This window comes from Botryllus schlosseri, chromosome 7 (genome assembly GCF_051294905.1).
Source record: "Botryllus schlosseri isolate E-star chromosome 7, Bs_hap1, whole genome shotgun sequence".
In the NCBI taxonomy this organism is placed as follows: Eukaryota; Metazoa; Chordata; class Ascidiacea; order Stolidobranchia; family Styelidae; genus Botryllus; species Botryllus schlosseri.
Window position 1 is genome coordinate 17,793,691 of NC_137242.1, and position 20,099 is coordinate 17,813,789.

A 20,099-nucleotide genomic window follows, 5' to 3' on the forward strand; every position below is an offset into this window, starting at 1 on the left:
TCGTACCAATAAGTTACTTGTTTACGTTGGAAAACTCCATTGTGACGTCATCTTGATAAAAAGTCGCTTGCAGCCCTTGCCCCACCACCCGATATTGTCACGAGCCGCCACTGCATAACACCCATACTGCAGTATTTGGCTTTTCGTCGAAACCCTATAAGCGGATCGTTCAATGTTCTCAACTAGACCGTCGTACCAGCGGGCCAGCAATATTTGTTTTCACTTTTCATGGCAAATACTCGATAACGGATCAATGCTGTTTACGCAGCAAACATAGCCGAATTGAAAGCAGTGACTTCAAGTTCAAAAATATGAAAGAGAGAAACAGAGAGAGATCGTTTTTTTTTCTATTTGCACCGCCACCTAGGTGCATTGGCGACGGACATGCGATGGAATCTTTAGGAAAGTTGTCGATTGAACACTTGTATTTTCCCCATGCTATCCCGGAATGCTGACCACCAATAGCGTGTAAGCAACGTATAAAACCCTTGTCGTTAATTATAGGTGGTCTGAATAAGAGAAGGGCATGGACCGGTGCTGGATTGGATATCCAGCCAGATTTTCTCATTTTTGGCCGGAGCCGGATCCGTACTTTTTGCTAGGAAGAGGACAGCCTTAACCTCTTCCGCTCTTGAATCAATATAGTTCAAGTCAAACGTTTATGGAAATGTTTGCATAATTACTTCAGATATGGGTGGGCTTGATCTTGGAATTTCTAATTTACTGTTTGCCTTGTTTCAATCAATATTCAATACAATCCTGTGAGTAAATAATTATTGTCGCAGTTTTTCGGACCAGATCACGGTCATTTCCAGAATCTGGCGTAAGAGTCGGACCGGAGAATATGTCGATCCGCTCCGCACTAGTCTGAACCCGCTAGGGATTGACCCACATCATACCGATCAACAATCTTCGTGCTCTACCATTACACTATCTCAGTCGCCGTCGTACCAGTGGACCAAATATTTCGTTTATTCCTACATATTTAACAAAGCATCAATGCTGTTTGAGCAGCAAGCTATACTGCCAGCAAATGCAAAAATGATCACAGCGACATTTTTGTCATACATCCAAAATCACATGATTTTTATATCAATAATTGCCTCATCCACGAGGAACCATAGATATCTGATCTGATGAGAAATATTTCAACTCATGGATTTCCAGTAGATTCCTCGATAATTCCATTGCATTAGTGTGAATGGTTCGGTAGGTACAACGCACTATGCTGCATTGCGGATGCGTGAGAAGGTTAAGAAACACTGAATTAAAGTAACCCTATAGTCCCCTCTTCAATTTGGAAATAAGTATAAAATTACCGAATTTCACGATTGCACTCTTACTTTGAAACGATGTAATTTAATTTGAAAAGGAAGGATGCGTTCAGTCGGCGCAGGCTAATTGCATCCTGTCAAGCAGGTTTCCGCGTCGGCGTAATTTTCGTGAGAGAATAGTTAATTAGTTGACTTAGGGGTGGGAAAACCTTTCAGCTTGTGGGCCGCATTCAACATATGAATCGATTCGCGTGCCGCATTATATTGATAACCTGAAATACAGCATGGCCGGTGTTCACACTACAATGTAGGCCTACATCAAATATCTATATATTATGTGTAACTAATAAAGTTATATTCATTCGCAAGTGGACGTTAAATATGATGTGAAAGCTACCAAGGTCTTAGGTTTATCTATATCGTCTGCTATCGGCGCAACAAAGCATTCATTCTATATTATATGTAGATACTTCTTACACCATGACGAGCAAAGCTAATTCTGACGTAATAATGAGCAGTGACGATTGGAAGTCAGACGTTTGTGCTATCACTAACCTCTACCTGGTATAATATCTCTTCCTTGTTCACGAATGTTCAGTTTATGTCATAGTTCTTGTACGTACATATTAAAAGTAATCGTTCTTCCTCTAAGAAATCGATTAAATATAGGAAGTGGTCGATTACGATTACGATTACTTCGGATTTTTCTCGAATGTAATCGATTGCGATTACGATTACTTGAAAATGCTGTAATCGTCGTAATCGATTACGATTACTAATCGCGATTAGCCCATGTCTGCTCACGTCCACTGCAGAGTTCGTACTGTCTCATGGTCTCAACTTTTGTTTACCACCTACTACCATAGAAAGTGAAGAGGTATACGCAGAATTTGAAGTGTTAATGGCTCAACTACACCATCGCAAAGCGAACTCCGCTGATAATTTGCCTGCCCTCAAAGCAAAATTGAGTGATTTGGCACATGCCTATTGTGGATATCCTACTGATTCGGCAATTTTTTTAATGACGAATGAATGTTTTCGTGCAATAAAAGCATTGCGACAAAATCCAGACATTCACATTAGCAAACCGGATAAGGGCTCTGGGGTTGTAATCCTAAACAAACGGGATTACATACTAAAAATGGAAGCAATCTTGGGTGACGAATCAAAATTCAAGACACTTGGTCCCGCTGCTGAATTCGATAACATCGCGAAGATCGAAAGACGGATAGAGCGCCGACTATTCAGCCTCAAGAAAAACGGCTCCAAAACACCTGAGGTCTACGCCTCCATCAGACCGGTCGGGGCACAGAGGCCACGTATGTACGGACTGCCAAAAACTCATAAAACCAACGTGCCCGTTCGGCCAATTCTTTCTATGATTAGATCGGCGCAGCACAAGCTCGCGAAGTGACTTATCGGTATTTTGAAACCAATGCGTTCCATGTGTGATTCGCATTGCGTCGCTGATTCGTTTACATTCGCGCACGAGATGAAAACCACCGACCTTCCAAACTCGAATATGTTTCTCGGTTCTTATGATATCGTTAGCCTCTTCACGAACGTGCCGCTGAAGGAGACCATTGATATCTGTGCGAACGCGCTATATGGTGCTGGTGATTTAGCACCACCTTCCTTCTCGCGTAAAGTGTTCGTTGAACTTCTTAATACGGCTACTTGCTCTGTTGAGTTTCGTTTTAACGATACCATCTACATGCAAACCGACGGTGTAGCTATGGGTAGCCCTCTTGGCCCGATTTTAGCCAATATATTTGTGGGATTCCATGAAAACAGACTTTTCGCCGCAGATGAAACCAAGCCTCCATTCATGTACCGTTGCTATGTCGACGACACCTTCGTTATCTGTCAAAACGAGACGGAGTTCGATGACTTCTTTGATAACTTGAATTCTCTACACTCGTCTTTAAAATTCACATTTGAAAAAGAGCGTGCTAACTCGTTACCATTCTTAGACGTTCTAGTGGAAAAACGGGGTATTAGCTTTGTCACTTCAGTTTACCGGAAGCCAACGTTTGCAGGGCATTATATACGCTTGAATTCTTTTAGCCCGAATCGCCGTAAACTAAATTTGATTGGCACGTTGGTGCACAGAGCCTTGATGATTTGTTCGGATGTAAAATTAAACGCGGAACTAGAATATATCCGCAAAATTCTAATCGATAACGGGTACCCCGAACACATCATCAAGAGTTCTGTGGGCAGAAAACTCAGTAATTTCAATCCCAACAAATCACAAACCACGAACACACGGTCCGAGGAAAATGTATATATACATTTACCGTGGCTGGGCCCCATCTCTTTCCGGTTTGAAAAGCAATTGATTTCTGCTGTAAATTGCTGTTACGATAACGTAAAAACTAATGTTGTGTTTACCACCAAACAATTGCTTCCTGCAACGCGCAAAGATGTTCTTCCTGCTTCTCAACAAAGCAATATCTATGATTTCAAGTGCCACTGCGATTGTCGGTACATGGGAAGAACAACTCAGCGCTTGCAGGAACGCATCAAACAACATGTTCCGAGCGTTACTAGATCACGCATATTGGACTCTCGCGAAGACGCAGCCGTAACTGATCTGCGATTACTAGAACGTAATCAGGCCATGGCTATGAACTCTGCCATCGGCAAGCATTTGGCTGAGAATGCAACTTGCGCTAAAAACTATCGCGATGAAAGATTTTCTATATTAGGTAGAGGCCGCACTAATTTCCATCTGTCTGTACTGGAATCGACTTATATGAAAATCCACCGACCGCGCTTGTGTCAGCAGAAGGAATTTTTAGTGAATCTACAAATTAGCCACTAGCTGCGCTCGCGGTTTGCCTGTATTTCATGTTGTTAGTTTCTATGACGTCTTAAATGATTGTATGCAATGTAGCTAGATGCATGTTTTTGAAATTCTCCATTTGCTGACGATTGCCCTTGAAAAGTGTCAGCTCGAAAAGCTTCGGGTTTTAGTATATTTTACTATGAATATATTATTAAAATGTATATTAAAGTTCTGTACCCCAAAGAGTCTCTTCAAGTAATCGTAATTGTAATTGTAATTGGATCAAAATTTTGCTTAATTACAATGTCAATTACATTTTCATGGAACCTTGACAATCACAACATAAAATAATCATTTAATCAATCATTTATTCGTCACACCAGTGAAAATCCGGTACGAACCAGGATGACGACGAGGGGCCTTAAGGCCTTAGTAAACAGTCACCACATGCAATAATTAGCCTATTTACATCAGTGTTCTATGCGTGCTGCACTATAACTAGATAATTCAGTCACGCTAAATTGTTTACCATATTTCAGTAGCAACAGAAAACTTTGTGAATTACAATACAGGCCAAACCAGTGGTTCTCAAACTGGGGGCGTGCCCCCTTGGGCGGCGTGAAAGCATCTGAACGGAGCGCGACGCTCCATTGAAATAAAATCTTTTCCGCACTTGGCCCGATTCACCTTCGTTTTATGGTTATTGCTCGGTGTACAGTCTGAATTTCGTTTTGGAGAATTCTCTCATCAACAGTCATAACCATCCATACCATCAAACTATATGTATGGATTGCTAACTTTCTGGTTTCATTGTGTGCTATGACGATAAGGGGGGGGCACGTAATATTCACTGTCATAAAGGGGGGAGTGTCTAAAAAAGCTAGAGAACCAGTGGGCTAAACTAAATCTTAATATTTCAAAAATGGATGAACAGCAAATAAACTCTTCTGAAACCTGTGCTGAACCATTTCCTACACCACGGTCAAAATTCTTTTTAAATCTCTGACCAGTACCGGGGCTTATTGCAACAGTAGCAAACAAAATCAAGTTTCCAACCAAGGCTTCATCAAACTTGACCACGCATTTGTAGAGATGCTATCCCAATCTTACCCCCAATCTTGGCCAAATTTATTGGGGCCATAAACTTTTCGCACCCTAAAGTTCATCAAATGCAATCTAACAGTTTCCGAGCAAGTGAAAATGTAAATGCGAACCAAAATATTGTAATTCTTAGTTATCAGGAGGTTCTTTCCTTTTGCATTTATTTTAGTTTTACGCACCTTATCGGTATCATCCTTATCGCCGACGCCTTACCAATTACATTTCATTATCCTGACTCAGCTCTAATCGTTTGATTACATTTCATTGACTGTCCTGTAGCCTATTCGCTGTTAGCCGCTCAGACCTTTGGTTCTTAACAGTCGCTTGAAACATTTTTCTGTGCTTGTAGTTTTCAGTACTCATGATTAGGGATAGTTCGAATACGTTCGAGTTTTTTTTTAATTAAAGGGTATTCTACATATCAGGAATGAAACATGATGAATAGCTTGAGAATGTTGCTAATTACGTCGCTACGGTTGTCAACGAACACCTCTTTATTGAATCAATTACCTGTTTAAAAGTAATTGTAATTGTAATTATAATTGTAATTAATTCATGTTTAACAGTAATTGTAATTTGATATTTTTAGCATTGGGTAATTGTAATTGTAATGTAATTGAAACATGCAAGGAAGTAATTGTAATTGAATTGAAATATTGTATTTGATCCAACTATGCTGTACAGCATTAAAATTCTGATGTGGCGTTTTAACACTGGCACTGTACTCGTTAACATTAAGTCATACAGCTCAATTCAATCTTTAAATGTGCGATCATTATTCAACTGTAACTGTAGTAAGAGCAATATGGGCGGATATAACGACGTGATGAATAGAAATTCGATTTGTACTAAATGGCCAATGGTTTGACGTTCGATATTGGTGCACTCGTTACCAGTCCATCCGGTGTCGATCAAGTTTATCGGAATATAATATTTTCCCGTTGAAACGAATCAAATAATCGAATTGAACACTGTGCCATGCACATTGCGCATTGCCCATAACGAATTAAACTATGCAGTATGCACATTGCACATTTCCAAGTTTACGAAACAGGTGATTACAAATTGGAAATCGCGTATCAAATCAGTAATTTGTCTCCAACATAAAATACCATGGGGTTTTGGGCTACTCTTCTGCCATCCCCTACTTACGCTCGAAAATCCTTACTGGAGTGAATGACGATGATGCGCAGTAATGATCGAGTTCCCATTAGCATGCATAATTGCATACTCAATAACACTGTCCAATATCGCAGCCCGATTAAAGAACTATCACGAAAGAACGAGTATTTGCCAGAGGTGGTCAAAGTAGTCAAGAAAGCTACTCAAGTAGAAGTAGCGACGAAAAAATCTACTCAAGTACAAGTAGAAGTACTTCTTACATAAGAAACCTAAAACTACTTGATGTAGAAGTAGAATTGACTGACTTTAAAAGTACTCAAGTAAGTAAGTAGTTGTGAAAACGATCCTAATTCGTTCACATGGATTGTAAAAAGGTACAAATTGAGCTATGCGAAAGGTGACGAGCTTGATTCATATTGATGCATACCAACAGGTATCCAATTTTCGATATCATTAGGATTAGCATTCGTCCACATCATGGGATGAAAATGATAGTATTGATATGGAAATGCGATACTAATCCTCAGTTTACTCAAACAGCACTTTTTAGAAAATATCGTGGTATTGCGCACTCCCCCATACTATAAGGCCTGTAGTTTAGTCGAAGAGCAATACGGAGATGGTGAGTTGCATACGGTGTAAACACATTGTGCGATTAGTAAACGTTCATAAAAATATGGTGGACCGTAAAAATGCTATATTGTGTCGCCAGAAGGAACATCTCTACACGCTGGGAATCTTCCATTAGTGTTGTTTTGTCATTCGGCTGTTTTACTAGAGATAACTAACCTCCGTAGGTTAGTTATCTATAGTTTTACTGCTGATTTTGTGTGTGCTGTACCGTAACCGTGCGCTGAGTACTAGGGATGGTGTGAACCACAGAAACGTTCAGGTTCGTGTAAGCGCGAACCTTTTTGAAAGGTTCTGTGTGAACGCGAACGTGAACCTCATGACGTTACGTGACGTCTTATTGCTAATTCCAATCCTATCTTTCAGTGAAGTGATAGCCTATATCAATGTACAGTGTACACTCGTACAGTGTACACTGTACACGGTACCTAGCGACGACTCGGGCCACATAATGCCACAATGCTGAGGTACATATTGGCGTTTTAAACGTCGCTAAATGTATCAACTGAGGCAATCAAACGATATAATAATCCCATAAAATCAATATTTTCCGTCGCTTAGCCAACAATTTCGACGACTTACCAGGGAATAAAAGCTTGCGCCTTAACGGTCTAGCCCAGACCGGACAATGTGTTCGGCCTCTGAGTATTGCTACATTGATATTAGGCAGAGTGTAAAACGGGTTTCTATACTTGCTACCGATTTTATTCCATTAACAAGTTATACAGCAGTAGCCAACACCTCAATAGTACGGATTTGGTTTTAATGATACAGTGAACCTATGAAGTCAAGATTGACCCCGAACACCTGCTAGATTTTTTACATCAGAAAATGATATCAATCTCATTGATTGTTCGAGTAAGCATCATTGCTGACTACGTATTTCGCTCGTGATGTTGTGTGATTGCGGGTCAAGCTCACAGCAGAGAGTCACAAACGGTAATTAAGCTGGATATTTCGAGCAAACTTTTGTAACAAAGCAAATAAAACATTTGAGATTGTCAAGGTGCATGCTCGTTTACTGTAGATTTTTATACTGCCAGCGCCATGAATAGAGTAGCCCGCAGTTGAAATGCAATAAATTTGAACGGAAGATGTCATAATGAAGTGAAAATTGTAATATATGAAAAAGGCTCACAGTGTAGAACCTACCAAGATTCCGTTGTGAGCGTGAACCTCTAAATTGCCGAGGTTAACACACAGAACGCGAACGTGAACCTCACGTTCACACCATAGTGTCCTATATGGTGTCGACACAAGCAAATCTCACGCCTCAGTGAAATTGTATCACGTCACAATTTCCATTTGGCTACAGGCAATTTGACGGCCATTTTTGACCGGCTTGACGAGCATTAAATTAGGTAAAACGGGTATCAGTCGAAAGCTGACTCTGAACTGATTACGAAAATAAAAATTTTATTCCGCTCGTGTCCCTGGAACTCCCACAATCAGCCTCGAAATTTTCATTGTTATGGAGATTGGCATTGGGACGCAACAATGGTGTCTGGCTCTTTTTCTCTTGAGCTACTCTCTCGTTTCGCCAGACAGCATTGTTACGTCCTGAGCTACTCTCTCGTTTCGCCAGACAGCATTGTTGCGTCCCAATGCCAATCTCCATAACAATGAAAAATTCGAGGCTGATTGTGGGAGTTCCAGGGCCACGAGCGGAATAAAAATTATATTTTCGTAATCAGTGGAGAGTCAGCTTTCGACTGATACCCGTTTTACCAAATTTAATGCTCGGCAAGCCGGTCAAAAATGACCGTCAAATTGCCTGTAGCCAAATGGAAATTGTGACGTGATACAATTTCACTGAGGCGTGAGATTTGCCTGTGTCGACACCATATAGGACACTATGTTCACACCATCCCTACTGATTACTGCCGTTCGCGACTCTGTGTACTTGTCATTATTATGTCACAACGACAAAATTCTTTCTATATTTCGAACTTGGTTAACCTCATTTACTGGCGTTCACTGCTGAAGAGAGCAAGTCGAAAAGCTTCCATTGGAATAAATTTGGCAATATGAACGTATTGTTTGCTGCAAGCTTTATTTCTGGAAATTGAAGGCATTACTACACTTGCTTTTATACTTCAACATGTATGTTATCCAGACAAAAGAACTGATATTAATTAGAAATCAAAATATACGGTACTGGGAATTGCAAGTGAAATCTAAATCTAGAAACGGAACATGTATTTAATGTCTTTAGTCCAGAATGTTCTAAAGGTTGGTATCCTGAACAGTTCTAAAACTAAAGAAAAGTCAGAGTCCACTTTTCCAGATTAGGACACGCCATGGACAGCTAGATTACGATATGATAAGTAAATGCTAGATTGCGAAACATCAGTTTCAAACATTATGATAAGCCATATATACTGTGATGCAATATTTGATATGGCGAAGGGTGACAATGCTGTGTGAACGGAACCACGCCCACCCGCTACCTAAATTATATTCAACGATACTTTCTTGAAATCATACTGGACACTCCACATTCACTGCGCGCGAAGTGCGACCAAAATTCTAGGCCTAACTCAACTTTTATGAAAATTAAATGTTGATACTCCATGAAAACAGCCCCGAAATTACTCAAGCTATCTTCTTGATTCGAGGACTAAACTACTTCTACTTGACAAACTGAAAATGGCGAAAAGTAAGTATGTAGATCACAAATAAATTATAAAGTAGAAATAGAAGTAGTGAAATTCAGATCTACTTGAGTAAGTACCAAACTTTTATTTGATAAAATAGTAGGGCTACCATATTTTGGTAATCTGAAAAGAGGACTTCTTCAGGAGTTTTAGAATTGCAAAACCGGAGGAGAATTCTCAAAAAATGGTAAATTTTTCCCAGTTTGTGGTTGGTTGACTAAAAAAAAGGTCAACTTTCTACTCAGCTCCCACAATACCCGCCGGGACGTCACATCCGTGCTGTTTACGGCCTCTCAGTCGAATGTTGCTATACATGTGACTAAAATTCTCAAAAAAGAGGACAAAAAGGCGTCCTCCGAGGACACTTTCCAAACAGTCAAAAAAGAGGACAAATCCTCTTAAAAGAGGACGGATGGTAAGCCTATCATATAGTAACTATATGGATACATGGAGATAATACATTTATGTGGATGAAAACAATTCGGCAGCGAATTGTAACGAATTCAATTCAGTAATATTAGGGATACCATATGTCATCCTTTAGGAGGATTTGTCTTTTTTCAGGAAACAGATGATGTCCTCCGAGGACGCCTAAATACTTTCCTTTTTGGCAATTCGTCCTCATTTACAGCTTCCACGAGCAGACGATTGTACAGGCACAGCTGAAAAACGCCATGAATGACGCTAAATCTGGAACCCGGACTTCCAAGCGGTTCTTGAGGAAGTATGGTTTGAAAAATTACCTTTTTCAGTCAACTCAACAGTATCACGTTAGAGCCGGTATTTTGGGAGTCGAGTTGGTAATACACAACAGTATTTTCCGTAATGATTTTCAAATGACCCGTTTTCTCGTCCGATAATATTTCGTTATTTGTAAAAAGTGTCCTCTTTTGTGGATCTCGAAATATGGTAACCCTAACCCTAAATAATGGCAGATACACTTATTTAATTAAATTAATATATAATTTTATTTCAAATTTGCTGACAGCAATATGTCTTGGCGATTTGAGTTAATACTTCAGCTTGGTCACTACTGTGACGAATGCTTCCTTGACAGTGAACATGTGCGTTTGAAAATTTTTCCACCAAAATTTCTGTGTTGACTAAAAAAAAAATAGTTCATCACTTTGTCTCGACTCCCGAAAAAACACAATTCTGCTTAGCATCTGTGCCTGGAAGTCGACTCTTTCATGGCATTTTAATACTTTAACTGAGAAGAGACGACAAATTCCCCCAGAATAGGACAAATCACCTTAAAAGAGGACGTGTGGTGACCACATGCTATACCTGTCACCGAGATTCCCACGCTCCAGTAGGGATAGGAAAGTAGAGCATTCCAACGCCCGCTTGGGAAACGCTTGGGTAACTGATCCATTAACAATATTCGCTCTATTCCGAAGGAAATTCGTCGTAATGAACAATTTCTTGAGTATAGGATATTCGTAGAAGTGCAACAGAACATAATGCCAAATGAACGGTAGCATATAGAAATTAAAGTTAGGTTCGCTATAATACACCGAACTGTTAAATTCAAGAAACGGTGATGTATACGAAATCGTGCGGAAGAACTAGGGGTCCACCTATGCGAGTTTTCAGAATGACTTACGATTTATAAAATATGGTCACTCAATGGGCATAGTACGATGCATCGAAACATGTGGATTGAGTCAAAAACGCCCGTAATCAAAAATTTTGAGACTAGTGTGAGCGAAGTCCACGTGACAAGCAGAATGCTAAACATCTATGGTATTATTTTGCAGTGTATCGAAATAATGATGTAACATCACATGACATGAAAAGTCAGCTTTCAGTGTTCACACAATGTTCAATCTTCCCGGAGTGGAATAAGTGCCAAGTGGAGCTTTAGGTATATTATTTCGATACATTTCTTCGGTTTATTGCTATTTTACCTCTTGGCAGTAGTTTCGTTTCAGTGATAGCTCTGCATTTCGGAGAAATATCACCATGTAACTTATGTTTGGGATTCCTGGTAATAATTCCCTACGTGTAGGAGTTTTAATACCTGCGATCAGGACCGTAGCTGCCGCAACGCAAATCCCCAACTATGTGCGTCTCGAGGTCGAAGGGGGCCCAAAATTATATCTAATAATAAATAATAATATCTAATTTTGATACTTTCGATACTAATTTTCAATGTTGAAGCCTTGAAACCTTAATTGACGGTATCGTGGCATACGAAACACGTAGTATAAAGCTACGAACGTCACTGAAAACACATTTTCGAAGTCATGATCATCCCACAACATTGTCACAAAGTGCAACGAAATCGCTATTGTCGAAAAGATACCTAAGTATCTTTAACCCTAGATCACTAAGGTTGGGGTCAATTTGACCCCAGGTGAACAAATATGTGAGCCATATTTTCATGTGCGGTCGCATTGTTCTTGCCAGCCACGTAATCCTAAATTGCTATATACATTATCAGTCGGAATAAAGCATAAGCTGATTATCGCTAATACGTCGCCGCTATGAGCTATTGATTGAGCATGGGTCAGATTTTGAAAGTATACTGGGCAGACTAAGTATTTTTCTCCTTATTGTAATCGGATTGATTCCGACTGTTTATGGCTCTTTAGCATTGTTTATGTCACGTGGAGTCAACGAGGCATGACGACAAGCTTTCAGATCTGATGGGGTCAGTTTGACCCCACCTCGCCATTCGTGTAATGGTGTTACGCCTCAGGGGGAAGTTTGAAATGGGTAGACAGTACGGTTAAAAAAGAGAGATTCATCGTTATAACGTCCTGCAAGAGGTTATTAAACAGCTGTATAGCGAAATTAGTAAGGAAAAAAGCATACTAACTAGTGGGGTCAAATTGACCCCACCTCGCCATTCGTGTAGCGGTTCAAGTCTTAGTGATCTAGGGTTAATGTGATGGATAGAAGCCATTATATTCTTTGTGGTCGCATAAAAGGTACAAATTTCAACTTTTACACAATCAGTGATAGTCAATTACTTGACTCGACTCGAAGCATATTACGTGATTCGGAATAGAGTCACTCAAATACTCGATTTTGCCAAGCCCTACTTACAGCCCAACTCGAAACCTGAAGACCGTGTTACTTCACGATAGAAATTAATATTCATCGGTCCTAGGACAGTCGATCCGCCTCCACATTGGACCTTTTGTGGGCTACACCAAATACCGTGTGTTCTCTGCTGGAAGAGAGACAAATATGAGCATTTGGTCATTTCGTGGGATGTTTTTATATGGTTCTGAGGCTTGCTTTTTCTTAGTGTTTTGCATGAACAAAGCCAGTTCTAAATACAAAGGGCTTACATGTTTGGCGGTTTCTGATTTGTCGCTATATTTTACTATGAGCTAGAGTTCGTCGAAGTGATCGGCGTTGCTACTCAAGTAGCACAAGTAACGAACGCCTTACCTTTCTACTCAATTGCAAGTAGAAGTAATAATTTCTTAGACTTGTGAAAACTATTTTAAGTGGAAGACGAAATGAAAGGTATGAGAAAGTCAGTTACTATATCTAAGTATGTTTCGTCGATGGGAGGGTGGTTGCATACATTCAACAGTTTGTCGGAGGGTGCTACATACAAATCGCAAGATGTATCGTCGCAGCTAACGCAAAATGACTATAATGACACCAGCCATGGGTAGAATCTTAGAAAAATATATTCAGGTACCGTGATTCAGAGGCTATTTCCCGCGTTTCTTATGACAATTTAACTCATGATAGGGATGCAATATTATCACTAAACTACTTTCTACTTTGCAAAAACCAAATTGCAAATGTAATTACTTCATCCAGAATACAGTTCACGCAGATGTTTAAGTAGTTGTAAAACGTTACCACTTTAGTTAGAACCGCAAGTAGCCCAAATCTACTTGAGTACCTCGAAAAAGTCTAAATATTCAACATATATAATATCTCAAAAACGTGATGTGATAGGTCAATAATAACGTCAGATTCGTGTTCAGCGCCCCCAACTTAAGTATAATTGACCCAAAGAAGTCCTGGTGCAAAAATCGTGTAGACCAGTGTTATTTCAATTACCTATGCTCGTAGTGACGCCTGAGCCGTCAGTTACAGGCCAGCATACTTAAAGCACACGTCTATAACTCATCCACTGAATTGGCATCATCATTGCTTCCTGCCCCTTCGCACATTTAGGAAGTATAAATTAATGACACCGACATGATGTGATATAAAAATGCAGCTCAGAGTTGAGTTATACGAGATGCTTTACATCATTCTTACGGAAAGTGTGTCGTTTCTCGTTGGGTGGTTTTCGCGATATATGATAGCTTCAACGTATCTCGACTCTGCACCAGCGGGCAGACATAGGACATAAAGATATGATATATCACAAAATATAGGCCTGGAGAGTGCAAGGAACTTGACTGTATTACGCAGTAAGCCGTGAGGATAATTCGATAGAACGCAGATTCCATTCTGGCATGCGTGAATTACCGTGTCCTACTCGAAGCTCATAGGTACGGCTCGTGCTATAGAGCAGTGCTCTTCAACCTTTTTCGTCGTGGTACACCCATCTGCAGTTTACTCAAAAATCGTACACCCTTGATACATACTCCGTACTAAGCCTAATCCAGGGTTGTTCACCATCAAACTTTTTTTGCTATTCGCGGCCATCGCCCGTATTTCGATTACGTTCGTAGTACGACAGAATTCCAGCTGAATCGTCATGGGCCAGCTGGACGACAAATGCCCAAACATTCGCATTACCTACTGGGAACTTGTCACCGCGGAGAGCCGTTGCGGTTTTCTGTGCTATCTTGAGATAATCTGCGTATAAGTAGAAGGAGAACACCTTACGGGCATACGATATGTGCACCAAAATCACGAGTATGTATGTTAGGGACCGGTATATGGATTCGTTTTCCTGTCGCGCCCAGCGAAAAAAAATTTCCACCTCCCCAATGAATTTACTATGATTAAAAAGATTTAGTTGACGATTATATAGGTCGAATAGCCCATGTATACATTATACATGTTCACATGCAGAATATCAGACTGCACTGTTGCTCTTGTACACCTTCCCCAACAAATACATTCCACCGAGTAGAAGGCTTGAACATCGGTTGACGAATAATTCTACAATGTCTGCAATGCTTAAAATGTGTCTCAGCACTACTGTTGAGTTAGAGACCAATGGATAATGGTAACTTGACAGGAAGCAATTGATTCACTTGCGCTAAAAGTCATGCTTGTCATTTGAGTTCTACCTTTTAGTCGGACTCAAGCAGCTCGGCTTCACTTTGATCGGACTATAGTGAAAATAGGCAACCTGTCCGCAATAAAGTCGTGAACCTGCGGTTTTCCGCGCAATGTTTTATTAGCGCAAAGCCTTTTTGTTTAGCAATAGCTGCACGATTCTAAGTAAAGAAATAAATTACAAACTGAAACCATAATGATAAAATATAGCGGAAAGCCGTCTCGCCATAAAAATTAATTCTTTAGCTAGTGACCAAAAAACTATATTTTGACCATGTGAACTCTACGTTGTGATATTTCAGGTCATTAGATTCTGCAACATTGTTTTCCCGGAATAGTCAAGTGGGTTCGACAAACTAGATCCATAAATATGAAACTGGCTGGCATTATTTTTCTGACATTAAGCATGAGCGGAGTGCGTGGAGACTATGGTAAGCGTAATTTCGAGAAACTTTGCGTGATTAGTTTTTATCGGTGTATGGGACGAAGGAGGGCAACATACACTCTACGGTACAAATGCCGGCATTGGTTCAAAGTAAAGAAACATTAGTTTCTCCCGGTTTCGGAAATTCGCCCAACGCTTTCGCTTCGAATAAGGAGTTATCCGAGTTTCTGAAACGCTGATTCAAGTCACTTCATGTAATTTTTGCAACGTTACGTGTGTCAAGCCATGCATATTCGAGCGCCCCCAAGATTGCATTCCAGCCGTGCCATTAAGCCAACGGAGACATAATAGTGTAGGCAATCAGGTAGTCAATAATCAGTTCCAGCAAATGAATCAGTTATGTATTATCTTTCATTTATATTCGGATATAATTTCCAGGATTTTAGAAATAGCTATCGGAAGTGTTTAACCCAGGGGTGTCAAACTCAAACTACGTCGCGGGCCGGATTCAAGCATTCAAATCGCTCGCGGGCCGGACCAGTCAACTTATTCCAAAATGTTACCTCGTGCTCTTGCTTTTCCCTTGAATACCTTAAAAGCATATATGGATAATTCATGGATCATATGGTTTTCAAAGTAGCAAGTCACAACAATGTTTTTGGCAAACAATGAAATTGGCAAAAATACGATGATTGTCCGGTTGAATACAGTCAAGAACCGCTAATACAGTGGCGTTAACGGCGATATAAGTTTGCATATTCTATGCTTCCTTTGAGTTAGACGTAATCTGGCGTAAGCCCTGCATATGCTTTATGAGGAATACAAGATATTTAATTGGAATTGCGGACGTTGGAAGTAGTTTTATTATTATTAAACCGCGAGTCCGGTTTCTGTCATGTCTGGGGATCTATTGGTTAGAAAGTGATACAGCAGTGCGACCATGGATATTTCAATTACACATTTGTGCTAAAACTAATATAATTTCCATGGAAACTGCATATAGCGGTTCTGCATTAGCGTTTTCTGTGAATAACTGCTTATTCGTCCATATTTGTATAAAACTCTGAACTTAGTATGCACTTTTTGCATTCTTGAAATTGGATGTCAATTTCACCGACTTACACTAGTAAGTGGTAGCTATAGAGTGAAACCACAGAGCCTTAGTAGGGTGGTTATGATGGCGCCTGTGAACATGGAATTATGTCCTGCAAAAAATCTCAGCATTGCTACCAATGTGCTGGAAAATATATCAATTTTTCAATCTACGCAGAATTGCTTCGCGGGCCGGATGAAATCGTCTGACTAGCCGGATAAGGTCCGCGGGCTGTATATTTGACACTCCTGGTTTAACCTATATGACCAATCTTATCCACACCTACAGCTGATACAGGCTACAGCACGGTGGTCACACATGCAGAAACTAAATTCGCCAAAAATATATATCTCACTAATGTGTCTTGTCAGTTATAGCGACTCCAGTACATTTTGTGTAACATCAAATCATTCTGCTCGAAGGACGCATTTCACAACAAATGATATTTGACAGAAGTTCATTTCACTTCAGTTTACAGATAATCCCATTACATCAAGATACCACAAGCTAGTCTTGCAAAGAAATTTCTTGAAGTAGTCGAAACGATTTGGAATAGTCTTTCAATCACAGAATCACCTTTGGCCTAAAAATAATAATGATAGAATATACAAATTAGACTGTGATTTTTAATCGGGGGTCCATGAAGCATTTTCAAGGATCCGCGAAACCTCCGAATTTGTGAAATGGTTGATAACATAATTTGCATTTTGTTTCAACTTAGAGATATCACGAAGCACTTTCGTTTCATAACTGCTGAAATGTCAGGACTCACATCAAAAGAATGGCCGTCTGAGATGAAATACCCTATGTTGTGCAAACTCATTTTAACTGCCAAATTGCCTACTGATACTAGGATATTGATGTTCGGAGAGGTTTTTGGGGATATTGCACGATTATTTTTTGGAAGAAATCTCTTTTCTTCTGTGACTTCCAAAACGGCTATTGCAGAATAACTTCGAGATCAACTGCTATAGATAAAAATGACTAGGCTGGAGGTTAAATTAGTGCCATATATATTGTGCTCAAAGCCAGAAGCGTCGTCGGAAACGTCTGGTATAGTCGCCACCACTTCTCGGTGTGGAAATTGATTTTCCAGACAGGGCCGCGTATTTCAAGAAATGCAGCCACAGAATTCGCTTTGAAATAATAAAAGTCTTACCAATTTTTACATAAATAGTGTGCTGTTATTTTCAATTTACTATTTTTTGTCACTAGCTTACACTACAGTAAATATTTGCACAAGACAGATGACGGTTTCACGATATTAGAGCTAAATTTGCATTAACACTTGGGGGTCCGCGGCCGTCCAAATGGGGTCCTCGAAGACAAAAAGGTTGAGAACCACTGAAATAAAAGGGATGCATGCTGAAGGAAGTGCTACTAGAAGCAAACATAAAACGGACTAGCAATGAACATAAAGTGACATCTGTTACTAGGCCAAGTCAATAAGCCAGATCGTGGTCCGGTGATGTAGTCGAAATTAAGTAAGAATTAATCATATTTGTTAAATAACTGACCAGGTAGCGAAAGATTAGAGTTCTAAAAATCAATGATGATACCGTTAGTGATAGATGAATTTGCATTATAGAATGCCATTACTAATATCACAGTCATATTTGTCGTTCCAGCGGATTATTACTGCTACGTCGATTTGGACTGCCCGCCTGGTTACCAATGCCGTGACCTGGAGAACAGATGCTACCCAAGTAAGTATGCTTAAAGTAGGGATGATGCAAAACTTCTGTTCAGATTCGAGTTTGCTGAGGGAACCCCATATATTTTAGAGGTTCGTTCTCGCAAACCAACTGTTTGGGCCGAGAGATAGGATTTTTCAAACTTATTATGTAACAAATCACAATACCACAGTGGTTCTTAACTTATTGGACCGCGACCCAAATTAAGTTTTATTGACATCTCGCGACCCAACCCACATACGTTAAAATGAATACATTTCAACTGTTAGTATACGTTGCGATTTTACGGGCATGTATGAAATAGAGAAAGTACAGTTTCACGCAACGCAGTTTTATCAAACATGATTAAAAGCACGAAAGTAATTATTTGAGTGATGTTGATGCCTTATGAAATTGATCTTTCACAGTATTTTTTATTCGCATTTCTTCACTGGGGTATAGTGTTCATTACATTGCTCACGGGCAATCACAAATTATCCACACGACATCGATCCAAGCGCGAAGAAATTTATTTGCTACAGGAACTTCACCAAATATTACGAACATAATAGACGTTTGCACGGGTGCCGCCTTGACCCAAATTTATACCCTTCGTGATCCATACTTTAGGAACCCCTGTCACACCGCTACGCCTAAAATACGAACACGTAGTCCCAACACTATATTAGGCGACTGGGTGTCATTAATGGGGAACAATTAGTGTGGATGGAAACGACGGATAAGAAATATCACATTCTCCTCTGTTGTTAACAGTCACATGCCAAGTCACTCAGGACTGCCCCCCTGGCTACAGATGCAACAGGGCTCGAAGTAACTGTGTTCCAGGTATAGGCTACTTTCTCAACGACAACATGTGATTTTGAAACTTAAGTGACGTTTATTTCACAGTATCCTGCAGTAATTCATTAGACTGCCCACCTGGCTATTACTGCCAATCCAGTCAGTGCTTTCCAGGTGAGTAGAAATGGGAAGACATTCCTTTTCCGGTAATGAAGAATTTGCAATATTTAGGTAAATGCAGGAACGACCTGGATTGCCCTCCTTTCCATTATTGCTTGAAGCACCAGATGCAATGTTTTTAGTAAGATGGTCTCAGCAACCTCCGCAGGTAAATATAGTGTGCTGGTTCATAGCATTCTTTTATCATCAGATTGAGTGTTTTTATAAGTATTAATAGGTGCATAGCCATCATGTGATTCTGTATGAGAATATATCCGTACACCCTAATTCATTGCCACCAGCACTTCCGTCGTGACAATATGTATTTGCCATTTCTATACGCTAGTTTCCCTAGTCTAGGAAATTGAACGGTGGTCCGCCGGTGCAAAAAATCGCAACTACTCACAGGTGATAAAGACAAGGCATATATATCGAGAATGAAAAATCATATATTCGCAATATAGTTCAGTATAATAAATCTGAGGTGGTCTTATAAGATGTATACATTACGTGATAGCATTAGTACAACATTAAAAGACTCCTTGATCATATAGTTCTTTGTTTTGTTTTTCATGCATCGCTTTATCCTTCAGACAGCCGTATTGCGGAATATCACACTGATGCGGGATTCTATGATTTGCTGCATGACATTCCGTGTCTATTGTCAATAATAACAGCTTTAAAGACATTGAAATGTGTTTTTCTATACATACACTACTAGAAGGGAAAATCGAAGTCGGTCGAATACCAGAAAGAAAATGAAAATGACATAGCGGTGTAATCCCCAGCTATAACTAGGGCTGCATTCAAAACGAACGATGTTTTCAAGCACTTTGGTTAAAACATGTTTTAAACAGTGTGTTAAACAAATGCCTTTTTAAAAAAAAACATTTGTTTTTCAAACGTTGTCTAATTATGCCATGATTGTGTAAATACGTCCAAAAACCATGTGGTATGAGCCTGCGGACGATTTAGTCGAAATAGTCGTCGTATAGGATGTGGGGTATAGCTGGAACCCTCGCGATCGTCGCCGGTTCAACAATTTTGCACGTAGATATAGATCATTGGTACGGAATGGGTGCTCTGATGATGATCACCGCTGACCGTTAAAATGCTGCATAGCGATGTAGTCTTGTTACTCGGAGCCTTGTGGCTTGGTTACAACCCTGCGACTGATCTTATTGCGCATGCAATGTCGT

The 20,099-nt window shown here is 39.9% G+C and overlaps 1 protein-coding gene across 3 annotated transcripts in view; it reads left to right on the forward strand.

The window, feature by feature from the left end:
* Positions 1–20,099, forward strand: part of LOC145442933 (uncharacterized) — a 356,044-nt gene that overhangs the window by 307,294 nt on the left and 28,651 nt on the right. The window contains exons 2-7 of one of the 3 annotated variants that reach the window (XM_080320984.1): positions 15,092–15,220; positions 17,896–17,973; positions 18,715–18,786; positions 18,850–18,915; positions 18,973–19,069; positions 19,494–19,612. The exons of 1 other annotated variant lie outside the window; for it this stretch is intronic. In XM_080320984.1, coding sequence (XP_080177110.1) covers positions 15,160–15,220; positions 17,896–17,973; positions 18,715–18,786; positions 18,850–18,915; positions 18,973–19,043 — 348 coding nt within the window. In that variant the 5' untranslated portion in view covers positions 15,092–15,159 and the 3' untranslated portion in view covers positions 19,044–19,069; positions 19,494–19,612. Of the gene's footprint in view, positions 1–15,091; positions 15,221–17,895; positions 17,974–18,714; positions 18,787–18,849; positions 18,916–18,972; positions 19,070–19,493; positions 19,613–20,099 lie in introns of those variants that run through there. One more of the 3 variants, XM_080320985.1, reaches the window with a different exon arrangement.